The sequence below is a fragment of the Nasonia vitripennis genome (genome assembly GCF_009193385.2).
Source record: "Nasonia vitripennis strain AsymCx chromosome 2 unlocalized genomic scaffold, Nvit_psr_1.1 chr2_random0007, whole genome shotgun sequence".
NCBI lineage: Eukaryota > Metazoa > Arthropoda > Insecta > Hymenoptera > Pteromalidae > Nasonia > Nasonia vitripennis.
Genome location: NW_022279614.1, coordinates 2,189,337 through 2,206,229, shown reverse-complemented (window position 1 = coordinate 2,206,229; position 16,893 = coordinate 2,189,337). Strand labels below are relative to the sequence as shown.

Below are 16,893 nucleotides of genomic sequence, written 5' to 3'. Positions count from 1 at the left end.
ATTCTCCAAGTCTGCGTGGGCTGTCCCAGTCATGCGAAAATCCGGACAAGAAGTCACTGCAGCGATGAAGTCTGTACTGCATCAAGGACGAGTACCTACAAATTTGCAGACAGATCGAGGCAAGGAGTTCTACAACAAGAGTTGCCAGAATCTCATGAAGTTCTACAACATCAATCTCTACTCCACATACAGCAATCTCAAAGCTTCGATTTGTGAACGCTTCAATCGGACTCTCAAGAACAAGATGTGGATACAGTTCAGCTTACGAGGAAACTACAAGTAGCTCGACATCTTGCCCGATCTCATAGCAAAGTACAACGATACCAAGCATCGAACTATCGGTATAAAACCCAACGAAGTCTCCAACCATCGAGCCCAAGTTTTGAAACGATTTCGTAAAAAGTCCGGAGTAACGAAGAAAAAGCAGAAGTTCAAGGTTGGCGACAAAGTACGAGTGAGCAACGCCAAGCAAGTGTTCGATAAAGGATACACACCCAACTGGTCCACGGAGATATTCACAGTCAGCCACGTGATTCCTAACAATCCAGTGACTTACAAGTTGAAGGACTATCGAGACGAGCCCATAGCTGGTGGATTCTACGAACAAGAACTCTCGAAGACCAAGTATCCCGACGTATACCTCGTGGAGAAAGTCTTGAAGAGACGAGGAAATCAAGTCTATGTCAAGTGGCTGGGGTTCGACAGCACTCACAACAGCTGGACTGACAAATCATCGGTGTAAAAAAAAGGACTGAAATAAAGAATTTTTTTTTAAAACTTATATGATAGTGTTATTTCTAATCCTAAATTTTTTTAGAGATGGTGAGAGCCCCCACCTTCGCTCTGACCTGTGAGGTACTTCCAGTTCAACGTCACTAATGAGTCTCTTACCACGAGTGGTGGAAGGCGCACGAGCGACTCGTATACCTCTCCGTTTATCTCTTTTTTTTATTTTTGATCGGTGTATTTAACAAATAACTTGTAGTGTTGGATAGACTCCTGCAGGCTCTCGAAGAAGTCTTCATTCCTATTGAGTGCACCCGACACTCGGCTGGGTAGGAACATCTGGAACTCGTTGTTGAGCTCCGCGACGACTCTCTTGCCGTACTTGGTGCTGACCTTCCTCAGCGCCGTCACCAGGAAATGCTGATTCTTCGCACACTCGGAGAACTTCTTCGTGGGCAAAAAGCCTCCTGTGCGATCTGGTTCAGCTTGGTGATGTCCATTTTTCTGAAACAAATGACTCGTCATTATCGAGATAAACACCTATCACACACACACGCATACACACACACATTTACCTCTGATCAAACTCGTAGATGGTATTCAATGTTCCTTTCGAGACCTCTTGTTCTCTGGCTCTTCGGACGACTCAATTATGCCAGGTCCGCGGCGCTCCGCCTTATGTAGGGCTGTCCCCACCACTTCTTCGGGCGGCGGGTTCGCGCGCGCTGGCGGGTCCGCGTGCGCCCCGACAAGATTCATCAGGAGCTCCTCCTCCGATATGGCGTAGTGCCCCTAGGGCAGTGTGTCCGTCTCGCCGGGGACGAGGTAGCGCTTGTTGTCGTGTGGGCTCAGCGCTATCTTGCTTTCCTTCTCGCTGCGTACAACGTGAAGTCGAGACGTCAGCCTTCACACCCTTGGCCTTCTTGATGACATCTTGGCCCTCGTTCTTCACGGTGTACATTTTGCTGCGCAAGCCCACAAACTCCGTCATGACACGGCCGCAACACTCGTCCTTCATGAGGCCGACTACTTCCTTATTGGCACGAGGTATGCCGAACTGATTCGTCTCGGGATAGTCCGATGTATCGAAGTGGTCGATATCCTGCCTCATGGCCTCGTACATGTTTAGATCCGTTACCTCGTACACGAGGCTGTCCGTGTCAGTGTACAGGAGCTTGCAACGATCACCCACTCGGTCTCGTATGTACTCGTAGTGGAAGTCGTAGACGAGCGACTTCGATAAGTCGAGCACACAGAGACCGATGTACATGGGTTTCCTCACGGTGATCTCTGTGCGTGCAAGTTCCACGGCAACGAGATTCTCCTCGAAAATGCAGCAGCTGTGAAAATTGGGCTTGGCTACGAGTGCTTCTGCACCGTATCGCCCACACCACTTTGTGACGAGCTTCACGTCTATTCGCTTGCGCTCGTTCTCCATCGTTTTTCCATATATGGCGTTGTTGAAGAGCTTGTAGAGGAGCTTCTCGAAGTCGTTCTTAGCCTGCTTCCTCTTCTCGCTGTTCAAATCGATGTACGATCGCAGCCACACCCTCTGGTCGAACTTCAAGACTCTGTGGATCTTCTTCAGTCGCAGCCCATGCTTGAGAGCCTGTTTGAGACTACGATAATGGATGACGTATCTCTCCTTGTCGTGGAGAGTCGTCATCAGCTTCTCTTGTCGGGTGCCTGGAGCTGGCATACGCTCGGGACACAGGGGCAGGTCCTTGTGGGCGTCGTGAAGTGCCTCAGGGTACTCGAGGTCGACCTCGAGAATGTAGCCCACGGGATGATCGTCTGGCACTTGGAAAAAGTCAGACGTCTCGACGGCGACGTTGACCCACTTGAAGCCGCCGTATGGCAGACACTCCCGCATCGCCCAACCGTAGAGATTGTTGACGTCGTAGTAGACGAGATACTTGGACTCCTCTATCTCGTTGTAGGTCTCTCCCATGTATCGGTTGTTGGCCTTGGCGTAACGGTTGGAGCATTGACTCACACCACCTCTTATGCCCCATTCGACAAACAGGAGCATGTCGACGTCAGTCAGCAGCTCGAGCTCAATGTTCGTATACTTGAGCATGGCGTCCCACGTGAGGCCAGGGGTGGTGTAGTAGTATGCGGGGTCGAGGCCGTAAGCTTCGAGACAGTTGTCCCTGAAGTTCTCGAAGACGTCAGCGTGAAGGAGCACGTCTGTCTTGAGATACAGGTCCGAGTATTCTCCAAGAGTCTGGATGTCGAAGGCTTGCCACACAGCCTTGGCGTGTTCGTAGTCGTCGTCGGAGATGTAACTATCATTCAGTTTGTTGTAGAATTCCTCCTTGGTAGGTAGCTCAGTCTCTTTGAGCTTGTCGAAGCAGCTGATGTAGTCGTAGGGGAACACCCCCTTCCTCTTCAACAACTCCGTCTGATCAGTTGTGTAATCCAGCTGGAACTCCTCCTCTGCAATGCTCAGTTTCTCGAGGTAGAAGGCGAGCTTCTCCAGACTGGATGCCATGAAGCGGTAAGAGTCAATGAATCGGATGTTGAATTCCGTACCCTCGACAAACTTGGAGAAGGAGATGTATCGCTCCTTGGTATGTGGTATAAGCGACACTCGACCCTTGAAGCAGGTTGCTTTCTCCTTGATAAAGAGATGACAGTCGTAGCCGCTGAGGTTGTGGAATATCACCCGTGGTATGGTTCTCGAGTCGTTGTAGTTGATGTTGCACTTATTGTGTGCTGGACCTCTGTACCTGAAACACACATACACAGAACAATGTGAGGTTAGAAATAATCAAATTGACATAATTCAGTATACATACCTTCCCGTGAGGTGACAATGATCCTTGACCTTCGTGTCCTTAGCTGAGAATGGCTTCCGACAGATGTGGCAGACTCTAGCTCTCTCAAACTCTTCTCTCTCCGAAGCAGTGAGAGCATTCATAGGTTTGGGGTTCTTGTATATCTCTTTCAATTCTACAGTCAAAACTTGCAGGCTCTTGACGAACCACCAGGCTGAACTTTGCGAGCCTTCGTCTATCTGCCTGTAGCACTTATACTCGGAACGAGAATCGTCGAAACTACATCTGAGGTAGTAGCCGACACTGAATGGCTCGTGCTGCTGGTACGCACGCTCGTCGTCGACAGGTCGCAACAGGCACTCCAAGTCGGCGTAGACGACGAAAGGCACTCGCTCTCTGTGCCCAAAGTTCTTGAACTTAAGGATGTTGTCGTGTTTCGTGGGCAGTTTCAATTTGCATTGATTGACTTGTGCGCAGTCGACCTCGTGAGCCCGCAGTTTTAATTGATTACGAAAGTAATGGAGGCACCTTTCACAGATATATTGTTTGTGTGTTCGATTCGACAACTGCGCACTCACTAGCCTCGACAGGTCTTTTATCAACACATAGTGGAATTTAGGCAATAGCTCGATGTCGTCATCGTCGTCGTCGTCGTTGTCGTCGTCCTCGTCCACGTAGTAATCTTGCACGAAGAGAAGATTGACGTGTTTGATCTTCTTCGACGCCGTCACGTGGCACGGAGACACTTCAAATTTCTCACCCCTCTTTTTGAGTATGTACAAGTTCACCGACACGTCGTTCTGAACTTGACTTGATCTTCTCGAACTTGACGATATGTTTCGGCGGCACTGGGAAGTCAATAACCTCAAAGTAATTCGTCCGCGAATTCCTGGTACTTTGAAACTCTATCTACATGATATTGTACTGGATGCAGCGCGGATAGCACAGCCCACTTGAAACACTGGTTGTCGTTGTTTTTAACGTTGACGCATGCGTGCTTCGACTTGATGAGGGATGGTAGATCGATGTAGGAGTTTCCTCTCATCGGATTCAACTTGTTCACATTCACCGACAAGTTCAGAATGGAATGCAGGGTCCAGCCGGATCTCGCTCTTGGAATTCTTCCATGTCGCGTTCAATGGGCTGTTGGACTTTCGCGGAGAACCACTCGTTCAAGTCAGTGGTCTGATCAATCGACTTACTCTTCGTGTTGAAGTACTTGATGTCCTTCGTTTCCTCGTCATTCTTGACGATCACTTACTCGGCTGCCAGCACTGTATTCACTTTTACAGCATTGTGTTCACGGAGCGCGAGCTCGATCTGCGAGGCGAAGAGAGCTCTAGCGTTATCCATGAACGTGGTTATGTCCAGATGTCTCATGTTCGTGATCACACCCGATCTGATACGACTCGCAAAAGCCGACTTCACTTCGTTCCAAGCTACACTTGGCTGCTAGAGGCTTCCACCACGCTTGACAGAAATTCTATGTGGCATGGTATGCAGGAGTGCCACTGTAGACTAGTACTTCTGTCTCTCTGGCACACTTAGCCCTGGTGTCTCCAAGAGACGCTCGAAGGTAGCGATGTGATCGGGTACAATGACGTTGGTCCAGCGTTCCACGGATGCATCGTCGATGGTACCCTCAACCATGAGACTCAGTGCCTCCTGCATCATGGCGACGGCCTCCCTGCAGTCTTCCGCAGAAGCCATGGTGACCCTGAAGAGTGTGTCTTCTTCGTAGGCTGTTTTTCCTCTAGGTCTTCCGAAGAGTTGTTCACTCCTCGAAAAACTTTTGATACTGAAGAAATCTCGGACCCCTGGCTCCTTATATACACCTAAAAGTGCTACACGTTCGAACAGATATTGGCAAAACCAGCATCGGCTTGAAAGAAATTCTGATCGACGCTCGCTGAGATCTACAGGTTAGAATAGCTTCTCCAGTACCTGCATGGACTCGCAGGGTCTCAGCAAGTTCTGCCGATCGATCGAACATGCATCGACTCGCCATAGCAGACGTGGTGGGGTAAGCCTCAGAGAAGGGTATAAAAGCGGTGAGAGCAGCCTAGCGAATCAGTTGCCATCGAGATGGAGTTTGTAGTAGACGTACAAGGCTTCAAGAGGCCGGTGAACGACTTTGTATTCAAGGAGGTGGCCGTGGTCCCTCTCCAGGAAGACTCTCTGCCGTCTGTTTACCTCTTCCAGCCACCATCTAGCTAGGACTACTTATCTGCCAAGTACAAGAGCGAGAATCGATGGTTGGAGTACAACTACCGGGATACCCTGGAGCTCGGGTGACATCTGCTACGACGAGGTCGCCACCACAATCCAAAACGTGCTGCAAGATGCGAGCAAGGTCTTCGTCAAGGGCCGAGAGAAGAAGAAGTGGTTGATGGGAGTGACGATGACGTACAACATCTACGATCTCGAAGAAGTAGGATGTCCTTCACTGCAGAAGCTCCAGGAAGCCACGATTACCAACACCGCCTGCTCGCATCATACATCGAACTGGGTTCCGATCTGTGCCGTGCACAACGCTATGATAATGAAACAATAGCTGCTCAGCAACCGAGGTATTGACGAGGTCGACTGTGGATGGAGCACCGAGTGTCTTGCCCCCTCGTCACCACTCAGAAACTATTACAATGATGTACAAAATATGATTGAATAAAGTTAAAAAAAAGAGAGATAAACGGAGATGTAAACGAGTCGCGCATGCGCCTCTCACCACTCGTGGTAAGAGGCTCATTAGTGACGATAAGTTGGTAGTATCTCACAGGTGAGAGCAAAGGTGGGGGCTCTCATCATCTCTCTAAAAAAAATTAAACTATTTCGCGCTATCTCTGAGTGGTAAAAGCAAGCTCTAGGATTCAAGGTCATTATTAATTTAATAAAAAAAAAATTTTAAAGTTGTTACTTGAGGACACGTTACAGGCGTCTAATTACTATAAGAGATCGATTAGAAAAATCCATCGTCGGCTTTGACTCAAATGGTAGAGTGTCGGACTTGCAAGTCGGAGGTTCGAGGTTCGCGCCCGACTCCCGTCACTTTTTTTTTACAATAATAAAAACTGTAACAAAGTTACGTAAGTGGTGAAAGCATACTATCGGATTCAAGATCATTTTTTTTATTTTATTTTATTTTATTTTTTTTAAGGAAGTGATGAGAGCCCCTACCATCGCTCTCACCTGTGAGGTACAGCCAATCAAGTTTACCTCTCCATTTGACTTCCTTTTTTTTATTGCTTTTATTTAAAAAAAATACAATTAAAATTCATTAAAATCTAATCTGCGGCGCTTGGTGCCAACCACCTGCGCTGGTCGGGTGACCTTGCGTACGCAGGGACCTTCCGGGGAGCGTTTACGAGGTGCGCGCTTCTTATCAGCAGAGGGTATCGGACAGCGCACGGGAGAATTTTCTTTCTCCTCGTCGTCACTCGACGGTACACTCTGCTGACGAAGAGGGCACACCTTCGCCAACTCTTCCAACACGAGATCGCTGTTGCTGGAGAGGTAGAGGTCGCGCTCCAGTAGAGCCCACTTCCCCGGTACCTCTTTCTTCGTCGATGGGAGGCGGGAGACTGAGTCTCCCACCAGCAGGCTCTTCTCCAGCAGGGCCTTCTCCAGAAGGGAAGCCGCCGCCACCAAGCTCGTGTCCAAGCTCGTGTCGGACAGAGCAGAGCTGTGCGCCAGGGGAGACCACGAGAGAGGAAAACCTTCCTCCTCCGAGCTCGTCGTAGCCATGGTCTCGTCGTTGTGTGTTAACTATGAACAAATGTCAAAATTTAATTATTGACAAAAAAAAAAATCTATGTAACATATTGATACTTACGGCAAATGGTGGAAGAGGTAGCTCCATCGGCCTAGCCCTCTGCAGACGAGGATCATTAAGATGGTCTAGGCCACAAGAACAAAACATTTCTCTAGCTCTTACTCTCAGTCAAGTTAGACAAATAATGACAGTTCCTCGCTCTACGACTTCTTTTTATAGGGTCAGTAGTCGAGACAGTCTAGAACTTGCATAGCGATATTGGATGCTGCAAGTACGACGAGCAGTCCCGAACCTGCATACAGGATATTGGGTACAACGAGTTTAACAAGCAGTCTCGTATACCCGTTATCTGAAAATAATCTTTCGTCATTTCAGTCATCTTTTAGCATCATTTTGTATCTCGCTATCTGTAATAGCTATGGGGGAGGTGATAAATGGTATCGATGTGTTTCGGCCCCCTCTCTCGATTGACGTCATCAGTTTTGAATAAATTTTTCAGGTTAGGATTCGTTTTTTTGTCTATATCTCGGCAGGGAAAGCTTTTCGTGCAAAACGGACGAAATTTTCACCCCATACATGGGGGTCCGACTTCGCACTCTCCACCTAATAGTGAAAAAAAAAATTTCAGATTTTGAGGTTAGTTTATCTAAAACTTATACCCCCTCGGGAATTTTCCGGGGTTGGGTCATCAGCACGGTCGATAACTTGGGTTACTCGATCGGTAACTTGGGTTAGCTGTTCTAGTGATTTAGATTCTATTTTACATGTTTATACTTGAATTTAGCATGAATCTCTCTTTTCTTCTAATTTCTATCTCAAATTTTGTGTCCCTGGATGCCAGGTGCATAGCTAATATGCACCGATTAAAGTCCCTAGCGGATTGGATTCTAATCCAAACCTCTTATTGATTTGTGAAAGTCGCAATTAGTATTTTGTGTGTGTGTGTGTGTGTGTGTGTGTGTGTGTTCTTGTAAGCGCGTGTGTTGTGCTTAGCAGCCGCTGCTGCCTTACATGGATCTGCGAAGCGGAGCTCTTTTACATACATACTATTACAACTGTGTATTGTTATCATCTGTATGCATATAATATTAAAATGATGATATCATTACCTAACATTACGTGAAGCTGAAACCAAAAAAAACAATGAACATATTGCATTGCGCGATACAGGCTAATGCACTCTTATGAACTAAATATTTTAGGTTTATTATTCCGCTGCGCCGCGAAGGCATTCGCCTTTCTCGCTTAGAACAGCTTGGCTTTTTCGATTTTATTACTTTCTTTTACTATAATAAAGCAAATAAGTGCGCTGGCAACGTCGCCTGCTTTGTGCGAGAAAGAAAAATAATTTCTCCTCTATTGTATTTATCGGCTTCATGAGGTCCGCTTCCCGGTGTTCTGCGCGCGAGATGGACGGGTAAGTTTTTACTGCTTTTATGCCGCGGCGACTCGTAAGCCGGCTCACGGTAGTGTACACCGGCTGTTACGCTGCGGATAAAGCCGTGCGACCATACCTATGGATGCTGGAAGCTAGGGAAAATAGCTACTTAAAACCGCTCACTAAACGGTAAGATAGAAACGCCTTGCCGGCGTCTTAGCGAAAACTTATTATGAATTTTATATTAAAATCTTACAAATGTGGTCAACTAAAGTTAACCTTTTAATGATTTTGCTCGTTGATTTCCTACCAGGGGAGTTAATCGGTATTAATAGAGCGGTGACTATTACGTCGATGATTCGGCTAGATTCCGGTGGAATTCGCGCGCCATTTCCAGATGCATGATTGTTTTCTGTTGTTTCATGTGAGATCACGCATGGGTTTACCTGCGCGGTAGCGTACAAAACACCATATCAGTCCGATCGCGATTACGAGGGCGCCTATCATGGACCACGATGAGTATCCGAAGATGCTTGAATAATTGCTCAAATTCTTTAGCTCGAACGCCGTGGCTTTTCTCTGCGCGATTTCCCGAGCTTTGTTCGCGATTTCGCGTAGGCCCGTCCCGGCTTTTAAATTCTCGAGGTCAGTGCCGTGCAAATTTTTGGCGCGGTAGGCCCGCGCCTAATAATCGGGTGGCTATTTGTTCAGCGCGTAAGCATTGGATGAAAATGTCTTCTGGCCATCTTGTGGAGTAGATCCACGTATTGGCTTTGTATAATCTAAGCCAAAACGTGTCTCTTCGCTGCTTAATTCTAATATCACAATGGCTCGGATCTTCGACCGGATGCCCCGAAGCTATTTTTATTTCGCGCGCGGCGCTGTCCTGAATCTCTCGGATGGGTTCTGGATTTACCGCGATTAAAATATTACCGAGCTTGCGCAGCTTCGCGACTCTTTCTGCTGACAGAGGCATGTAGGTGCGGTTCGAATCGCTTACCGCAAAATAACTGTACTTCGGCCAGATATACGCGGCGATGCTCGACGCATTCAATATCTGCTGCACCACCGGTATAGGCGAAGCTTTAAATAAGTTAAATTTTTCAATGTCGAGTAGCGGAATGGCCACCACGTAGACCAGGTGGCCGTTCGATAGAATAATTGTTATTTTTGACACCTTCATCACCGGAATTACCGATAACTTGCCGTCGGGGAGCGGAAATTTCGCGTTGACCACCGCTAACATTCGCGGATGGATGAGACCCTTAGCCGCGAATAATACCGCGTCCGTGATGACTTCGATGTCAAGCCTAAATTGAGCTATACTAGCCCTCGCGCTTTGAATCGCGTTTTGCGCGGCTAGATTGTTGCTGTTTTCGACTGATCTGTTAAATAAGATGTCGGTTGCTACCTTCATTTTCCATATTCTGCTATCTACATCGGAGAGTTCGCGTTCGACGATCTCTGTTTGGTTTGCGAGGAGGGCCGCGGTTTTACGCGTGTCCTCGGCGATCGCTTTCACTGCCTCCTGTATTTCGGCCTCGTCGGCTTCGGTCAATGTACCATACAGGAATTTGTGAATTGAGCCGATAAACGGGAACAGGGACCGTCGAGCGCGACGGGACCCTTCGCCCTCGCCGTGCGTTAGGACTAATTGTAAGTCTATGACGCGTTCGGCCTGGCGAGCAGCTATGCTGGCCTCCTCGATCAAGCCGTCGGCAGCGCACCGAGGCGTGCAGGCGCGAATGATGCTCGTTACGTGCTCTACGAGTTTTTCGCTTGCTTTAAAATAAGGTCGCAAATCGGTTTTTTGAATAATCTTCCAGTCCGTACTGGATGTCGCGAGGGGTGCGATTTTTTCCGTGATTAAGCCCAAGTTCTCCTTTAACTGGTGAATAAATCGGCCTGGGCCGCTACTGGGCTGCGGATCGACTGCCCCTTCGCAGATGTGTGCACGAAGTCTGAAACCAAAAGCTTTGGTTAACGATTTTTGGTATGAAAATCCGGAGCAGTCGGCTTTACGTTGCGTGAGGCGCGTTTCGGGAGTACAAGGACGTTTTGTTTTATTGCGCGGCCCTCGCCCGGGGACGCGTAAAAAAACAGTAAAAAAAACGTCCTACTCCTCGGGATCCGCCGCTGAAGAGTCAGCTTCCCTAGCTAGTGCGCTTGGTCGTACCAATTTATTTATATGCACTACTTTTGACATTTGCTCATTTTTAATCGTAACGTTATTCGTTTTTCTATTTATACCGATTATTTCGAAGGGTCCGTTAAACTCTTTCACGAATTTCCCTTTTTTCGTTCTTTAAGTAAAAAGACTATTTCACCCTCGCGGAAATGCTTTGAATTTAACTTCCGGTCGTAGTAATGCTTTGATTGCCATCGTTTGCAGGGCCGTAAGATTAAGAGTCATGTTCCGTGCAGTTATACGCGTGCTTGCAAGTCGCGGTCCAGACATCCCATTCGTCGGTGTTTCTAACGTACTTCCGCAGGTATTCCGTGAGCGTATGGTGCATCCGTTCAATGGAGCCATTCGCTTGCGGATGGTATGCCGTGGTACAAAATTTGTTTAATCCGAAAATTCTCGCGAGTTCGTCGAGTACCTTATTTTGAAAATGCGTACCCTGGTCGGTCACGATCGCGGCTGGTGGCCCGAAATACAAATTATATTTTCGGTGAGCACATGCGCGACTTCCTCCGCATTGGCATGTTTTGTCGTTGTCAAAATTATGTATTTTGTCAGCATGTCCTGCGCGGACAAAATGTATCTATAGCCGCGTCTCGTTACCTCTAGAGGGCCGTAAAAATCTAAGGCTATTTGCGCGAAGGGGGTGACGTATTACTGATGAGAAGCGGAAATCGCGTTTTACTCGAACTAATTTGTTGCTCTGACACGTAGCGCATCTTGCGACGAATTGTTTTATGTCCGGACGCATATTACGCCAGTATGTTGACTTCGCCTAGTTTAAATTCATTTTCGGTTAAAACGTTCGGGTCCAAATATCCCCGTTCGATCAACGCCTCCTGTATCTCGGTAGAAATGAATTTATCTGCCGAGATCAGGTAGACTAAGTTTTCCTCGAAGCGAAACGGGTGTTCATTATACGATTGCATGTGAACAAACGGAGGGGGCTCCTGATCAGCGGGAATCGTCCATGGGGACTTTTCGCGCGGGGGCCTCGGTCCGGCAACTCCATAGCGCTTCATTTTGTTATTGCTTAAAGCGGCTGCGACGGCGCTGGCGCCCACGCCAGCGGCCTTCGCTGCATCGCTCTCGCTACCGACGTCGCGCGCAGCTGACCAAGCATTTACGGCACTTTGTGGCGGATCCGAGTTGTGCTGAGCTGCGACCTTGGCGGGGCTCTCGCCGGTTCGGTTTTCGCTGAAGTTAAGTTCGAAGCTTGATTCCGGGGACTTGGCTGCGCTTAGCGAGTCTCCATCCACAATTAGCGAGAAATTCATGGACGAGTCATTTCCGACGTCTAACTTATTTTTAGGTGACGGCGAACGGGTCGCTACTTCCAGCAATGGCCCGTCCCTATCTCCCGAGGCCACTTCATCCTGCATATCACCGTGATTTTTACTACCGACTTTACCCGGACGTACGCTCTTGCGCGGCGCCTTTTTATTTTCACGATTCTTTCTTCCCAAAATCGGAGACTTAGGGCTCTCGCTTTCCTCGCCGCTCGATGGGGACGAATCGCGTGTGTGCTTTCGCGCTTTCGCTTTCGCGGTATTGGGTGTTTCTACCCGTATGTAAGGCGTAAAGTGCTGCCCGGTAAGGTTTAGGTGTATCGTTTCCGATGCTCCCGGCGCTATGATATGGCAGAAAATGCGCGTCTCTCCTGGAAGGTCATAATGAACGCAGATATTCACCTTGAACTCGCTTGCGAAAATAAACGCGCAGTCAATGTTGCCGTACTCGGTGTTTGATTTTAAAATTCTTTCCGCTTCCGCCGGTTCTCCGCATGAATTTAGCATGGACGATGTGAGTAATCTACGCCTGAGGCCGGTTGCTGATGTTTCGAGCTTGAGTACTTTTATTAGTGAGTAGAATAGACAATTTCCCGGCGGTACGCTGGGAATTTGTCAGATCGGCGTAGCTTCGCGTGCGGTTCCGCGCATTGCTTCTTGCGTATGTATGTATACATGCAGACGTTGCCCGAACTTGCTGACGAATTCTCGTTCGATGGGGCGGCTCTCCTTTCGTAATTCCGTGGTATACCCGAAAAGTCCTCAAGTGGGCCTTCGGTTTCGGATGGTAATTCGAACTGAGACTCGCTAGCTTTATTCGCGTTACAATTCGTCGCGAAATTTTCGTTAGGTGCGCACTTTTGAACGTCGGCGGATTTTTCGGGCTTCGAGTTGCTTTCCTGCCTGCCAGATCCGTCTTTTCTGTAGGAAGCGCTCAGTTTTCGCGATCGAGTCGATCCTATTACGCTGATGGAACCTAAGCTTACCGCGCGCACGTTTTGCTCGATTGCGCGCGTGTTTCCGTCCCGCGCGTGCAGCGCTCTTGCTGACGCTGCGTCTGCCTTACTGCCGCCCGGTGCAACCGACGACTTCGCTTCCCACACGTCTATGCGCATGCCGCCTTTGCCCTCGAACTCCTTTCCCTGTAATTCGACCCTTAACTTCTTTTTAAAATTATCTCCGGACCACGGCCAGGCTGACGCTTCCTGGCTCTTGGGTACTTCCGTCGACGGATCTTTCGTCCGCGCGGTTGGGCTCGCGGGTTTCGGCTTAGCTAGTACGTTTGCGTATGTAGCGGGGGAGAGGAATTTCTAGCGGCTAGTGACGCATTCGATGAACGGGGGTGCTGTGTCGGTTCCGGGGAGACCACGTTCCGCGCTAAGGGCCCGAATGGGAAACTGAACGTTTGGAGTGGCTCTAGATTGCTGACCACTTTGCCCGATGGGGGAGTACGGCGGCGCTCGTCCTCGCTGCTAGTGCCGCTGGGCTCATAGAGTTTTTGGGATGCTGGTCCCCGTGTCCGCTGAGAGCTGCGGACTGCCTCGCTTGCACGATCTACATATTTTAAGTATGGCCGAATTTCGGGCAGGATAGATGAGCTGTCCGTGTCGTACGAGAGCGCGGATTTTACCGAACGCATGGATTCGTCGGCGCTCGTCATCCCGGCACGACTCGGGCTCGGTGCGGGAGGCCCCATAGCGGGCGCGTCGGCGCAAAATTCTATTGACGCTTTTAATATTTCTTTGATTCGTGCGCTTTCGGCCCCATCCAAGAAGTATCTATTTTTATTTGCCCTTTTTAACGTGACGTTAGTTAATACGCAGTTAAGCCAAGTTGTATCTCGGTATTCCGGGGTGTAAACGAATTCGCAGCCTTCTACTGCCGAGAACCATTGAATTTTTAATTTCTCGTCATCGTGATAAACGTCGTGTAATAATCGGCATATGTAAAAGTCGTCGAACTCGTTTCTCACATCTAGGAATTCCCCCCGACTGTACATTAACGAGTCCTCGCCACAACGTTTTTTCGCTCCCTCGCGAGTTGCCGAACTCTCCCAGCTCGAAGCTTCCCGCCGCGTTTTCTCGTTACCGTCGGCGCCCTGTGCCTTGATTGCGCGGGCCCGGAATATTCTGCCCGGCGGTGCGCCGGCTTCATCGTCCAGATTTTCCCTAATCTGCTTATCGGCTTGTTCGTACAGTTGCAAACGCGGTAAATCTGGGTTCACTTCGCCTTCTGCAATTACCGGGTTCCGAGAAAGCGCGTCTGCGTTCGCGTTCTTAATGCCGGGACGATATATGACGTCAAATTCGTACCCCGCGAGAGCTGCTTTTAGACGGTTGAAGCGCAGGTCCGGTTTCCTGGTAGTATGGAAGTGCTTTAACGCCTCATGATCCGTGCAAATTGTGAATTTTCTTCCGAAGAGATAATATCGGAACTGCTCCTTTGCGAAAACGATTGCGAGGAGCTCCTTGTCTTATGTCGGATATTTAAGCTCGACGCGTACGCGCACGGTTGATCCGAGCCTATCTTCCCCTGGCTCAAAATTGCGCCTACGGCGAAATCGCTGGCATCCGTGGTCACGACATTAATCTGCGTAACGTTTCGAAAGCCGTGCGTTCCGTATCGCCCCAGACAAACTCCGCATCTTTTTGCAACCGTCTAAATAGAGGGTACGCGATCTTGGAAAAATACGGACTGAAACGCCTGTAATAGCTAAATAAGCCTAAGGCTTGTTTTAGCTTTCTCGCGTCCGTGGGCGCCGGATAATTCGCCATTGCGTGCGTTTTAGCCGGGTCCGTTTTTATGTATCCCCCGCCAACTATGTGTCCGAGCACGTGAGACTCTTTCTTTAAAAATTGACATTTTTTGGGCTCTACTGTCATGTTCGCGTGTAAGAGTCTTTTTAGACAGCGGCGTAGACGGTCTCTATGCTCATCGAGGGTCTCGCTGAAAACCATCAAGTCGTCGAGGTAAATCTCGATCTCATCGCCTTGCAATCAGGATTTCAACACTATTTTGTGCTGCAGCATGTGAGTCGCGGGCAACGGTTCGCCGTCTAGCCCGAATACTCCCGCATATTCATCGACAATCTCGCGAATGTATTCCCTTTCCTCCGCGTTGCACCCTTCGAGGTCCGCCAGCCCCATGATTTCATCGACCCTAGCGCGCCTAACTTCGGCGTTCTCCTGCAGCCTATTATTCAGGTGGAGAACTTCTCGATATTTTTCCGGTTTGTTCAAACATCCGGCGTAAATTAGCGGAAAATTTTGCAACATTTTCGGCAGAGCCGTGCTCATCGGCTTGAAATAGATTATTTTCTACGACTGTTTCGCATTCAATCAATTCTACCGTAGGTGTTGGGATAGTCACGTCCGCGTCACCGATATTGATACACTCCGCGATGATTCGACCATTGATATTTCTGGATACGAAGTTCCCGAATAACAGATTAGGGTGTAAGTCCATCAGCGGGACCCACCCTTCCTTCGTATCGTTATTACGGACGCGCGCGCTTATAATCATTTTAACCCGTGCTGGGATGGGGATCTGCTCGTCAGACTCGAATGGAAAAGTAACGCCACCGAGTTTTAGGGTTTTGCTTGCTGCATCGACACATCCGTCATGGGTGTCGATTACGTCCCAGCCAATGATTCCCGAGTTTTGAACCGGAAAATCGTTGGGCACAACTTGGAAGTTGCAGACTAGCCCTTGCAGTTGTATAACTGCCTGACCGAGCGTGTACGCGGTACCCGCTGTCACCCCCTTCACTTTAACTATTTTCTGCGCGTCGTACGGATAACCGGGTGCTAACTCCCCGATTTTCACGACCGAAATATCTGCGCCGGAATCCGCGTAGAATTTACCCGATCTTTTTAATAATTGCGGGCAATTCACGGTGACGACTGGTGGCTGCCTGCCCGCGGTTAGAAACTTGATTTTTGCCGAAATTAAATGTTGCTCATTTTCCCGCTCGGTATTATTTTCCGATTCGGTAGACTCACGCTCGACGCTTGAGGATCGTGTCGAACGTGCGTCTAGTTTAAATCCTCGGCTTGCTCATCAATCCCCGGTTTCCCTCGTCCCTATCGTTTGATTCGTCCGAGAGATTTTTATTACGGTGATTCTGATTTCTCTTTTTATTGAATTTTCCGTTACCGCGTTTATTACCAGAACTCGGATTGTCGTTGTTGCCGCCGCCCGATTTTTTATTATCAGGGCCCCCGCCGTTTTTCTTGTCGAGGTTAGCGATCAGTTTTTGGGCCACGTGTTTGATTAACAGATTGCAGTTCTCCACCGCATGGCCCGTCCTGTCGCAATAACAGCAGTGGGGTCTAGTTTTCGGTTTCTGGTCTTGAGATTGGGCCTCCCCCGAATTTCCCGGGTTTGACTCGTGCTGCTGATTCTTCCTAGTGTCGACCTCCTCCGCCGTGGCCCTACGAACCTGCGCGGCTGGCTTTACGGGCGGGGTTACAGTGTGGCTCGCATTTCGGCCACTCTGTTTCCCCTCGAACTCGATAGCCGCCGTTATTGCGGCGCCTAGGTCTTTCGGAGATCTACTGCGCACTAAGTGATCTAGCGGGTGATTTATTGGCTCTTATTTGCGCGTGGATTTGGTCCGCGATACCGATGTTGGCGAAATGCAGCGTGAGATCGTGGAGAAGCTTTTCTACGGAGGTATAGTTGGCTATTCTCGCGCGATACCCCTCTGTACTTTTTGCTTTCAGTCTATTCGCGATGTGCAAAAGCATATGTTTCTCGTGGCTTTG

General features: G+C 48.9%; 2 protein-coding genes across 2 annotated transcripts; both read right to left on the bottom strand.

Annotated features, from left to right (window-relative positions):
- Window positions 1-1,301: 1,301 nt before the first annotated feature.
- On the bottom strand, window positions 1,302-5,219 carry LOC116416500. Its single transcript, XM_031925248.1, has 2 exons — window positions 3,528-5,219; window positions 1,302-3,458 (listed from the first exon to the last, which is right to left on the bottom strand). The coding sequence occupies exons 1-2, from the start codon at window positions 3,647-3,649 to the stop codon at window positions 1,403-1,405; spliced, it is 2,178 nt and encodes a 725-aa protein (XP_031781108.1). The 5' UTR covers window positions 3,650-5,219; the 3' UTR covers window positions 1,302-1,402.
- A 1,466-nt stretch (window positions 5,220-6,685) lies between these two features.
- On the bottom strand, window positions 6,686-10,788 carry LOC116416501. The gene is made up of 2 exons (XM_031925254.1): window positions 7,336-10,788; window positions 6,686-7,268 (listed from the first exon to the last, which is right to left on the bottom strand). The coding sequence occupies exons 1-2, from the start codon at window positions 7,420-7,422 to the stop codon at window positions 6,771-6,773; spliced, it is 585 nt and encodes a 194-aa protein (XP_031781114.1). The 5' UTR covers window positions 7,423-10,788; the 3' UTR covers window positions 6,686-6,770.
- Window positions 10,789-16,893: the final 6,105 nt, after the last annotated feature.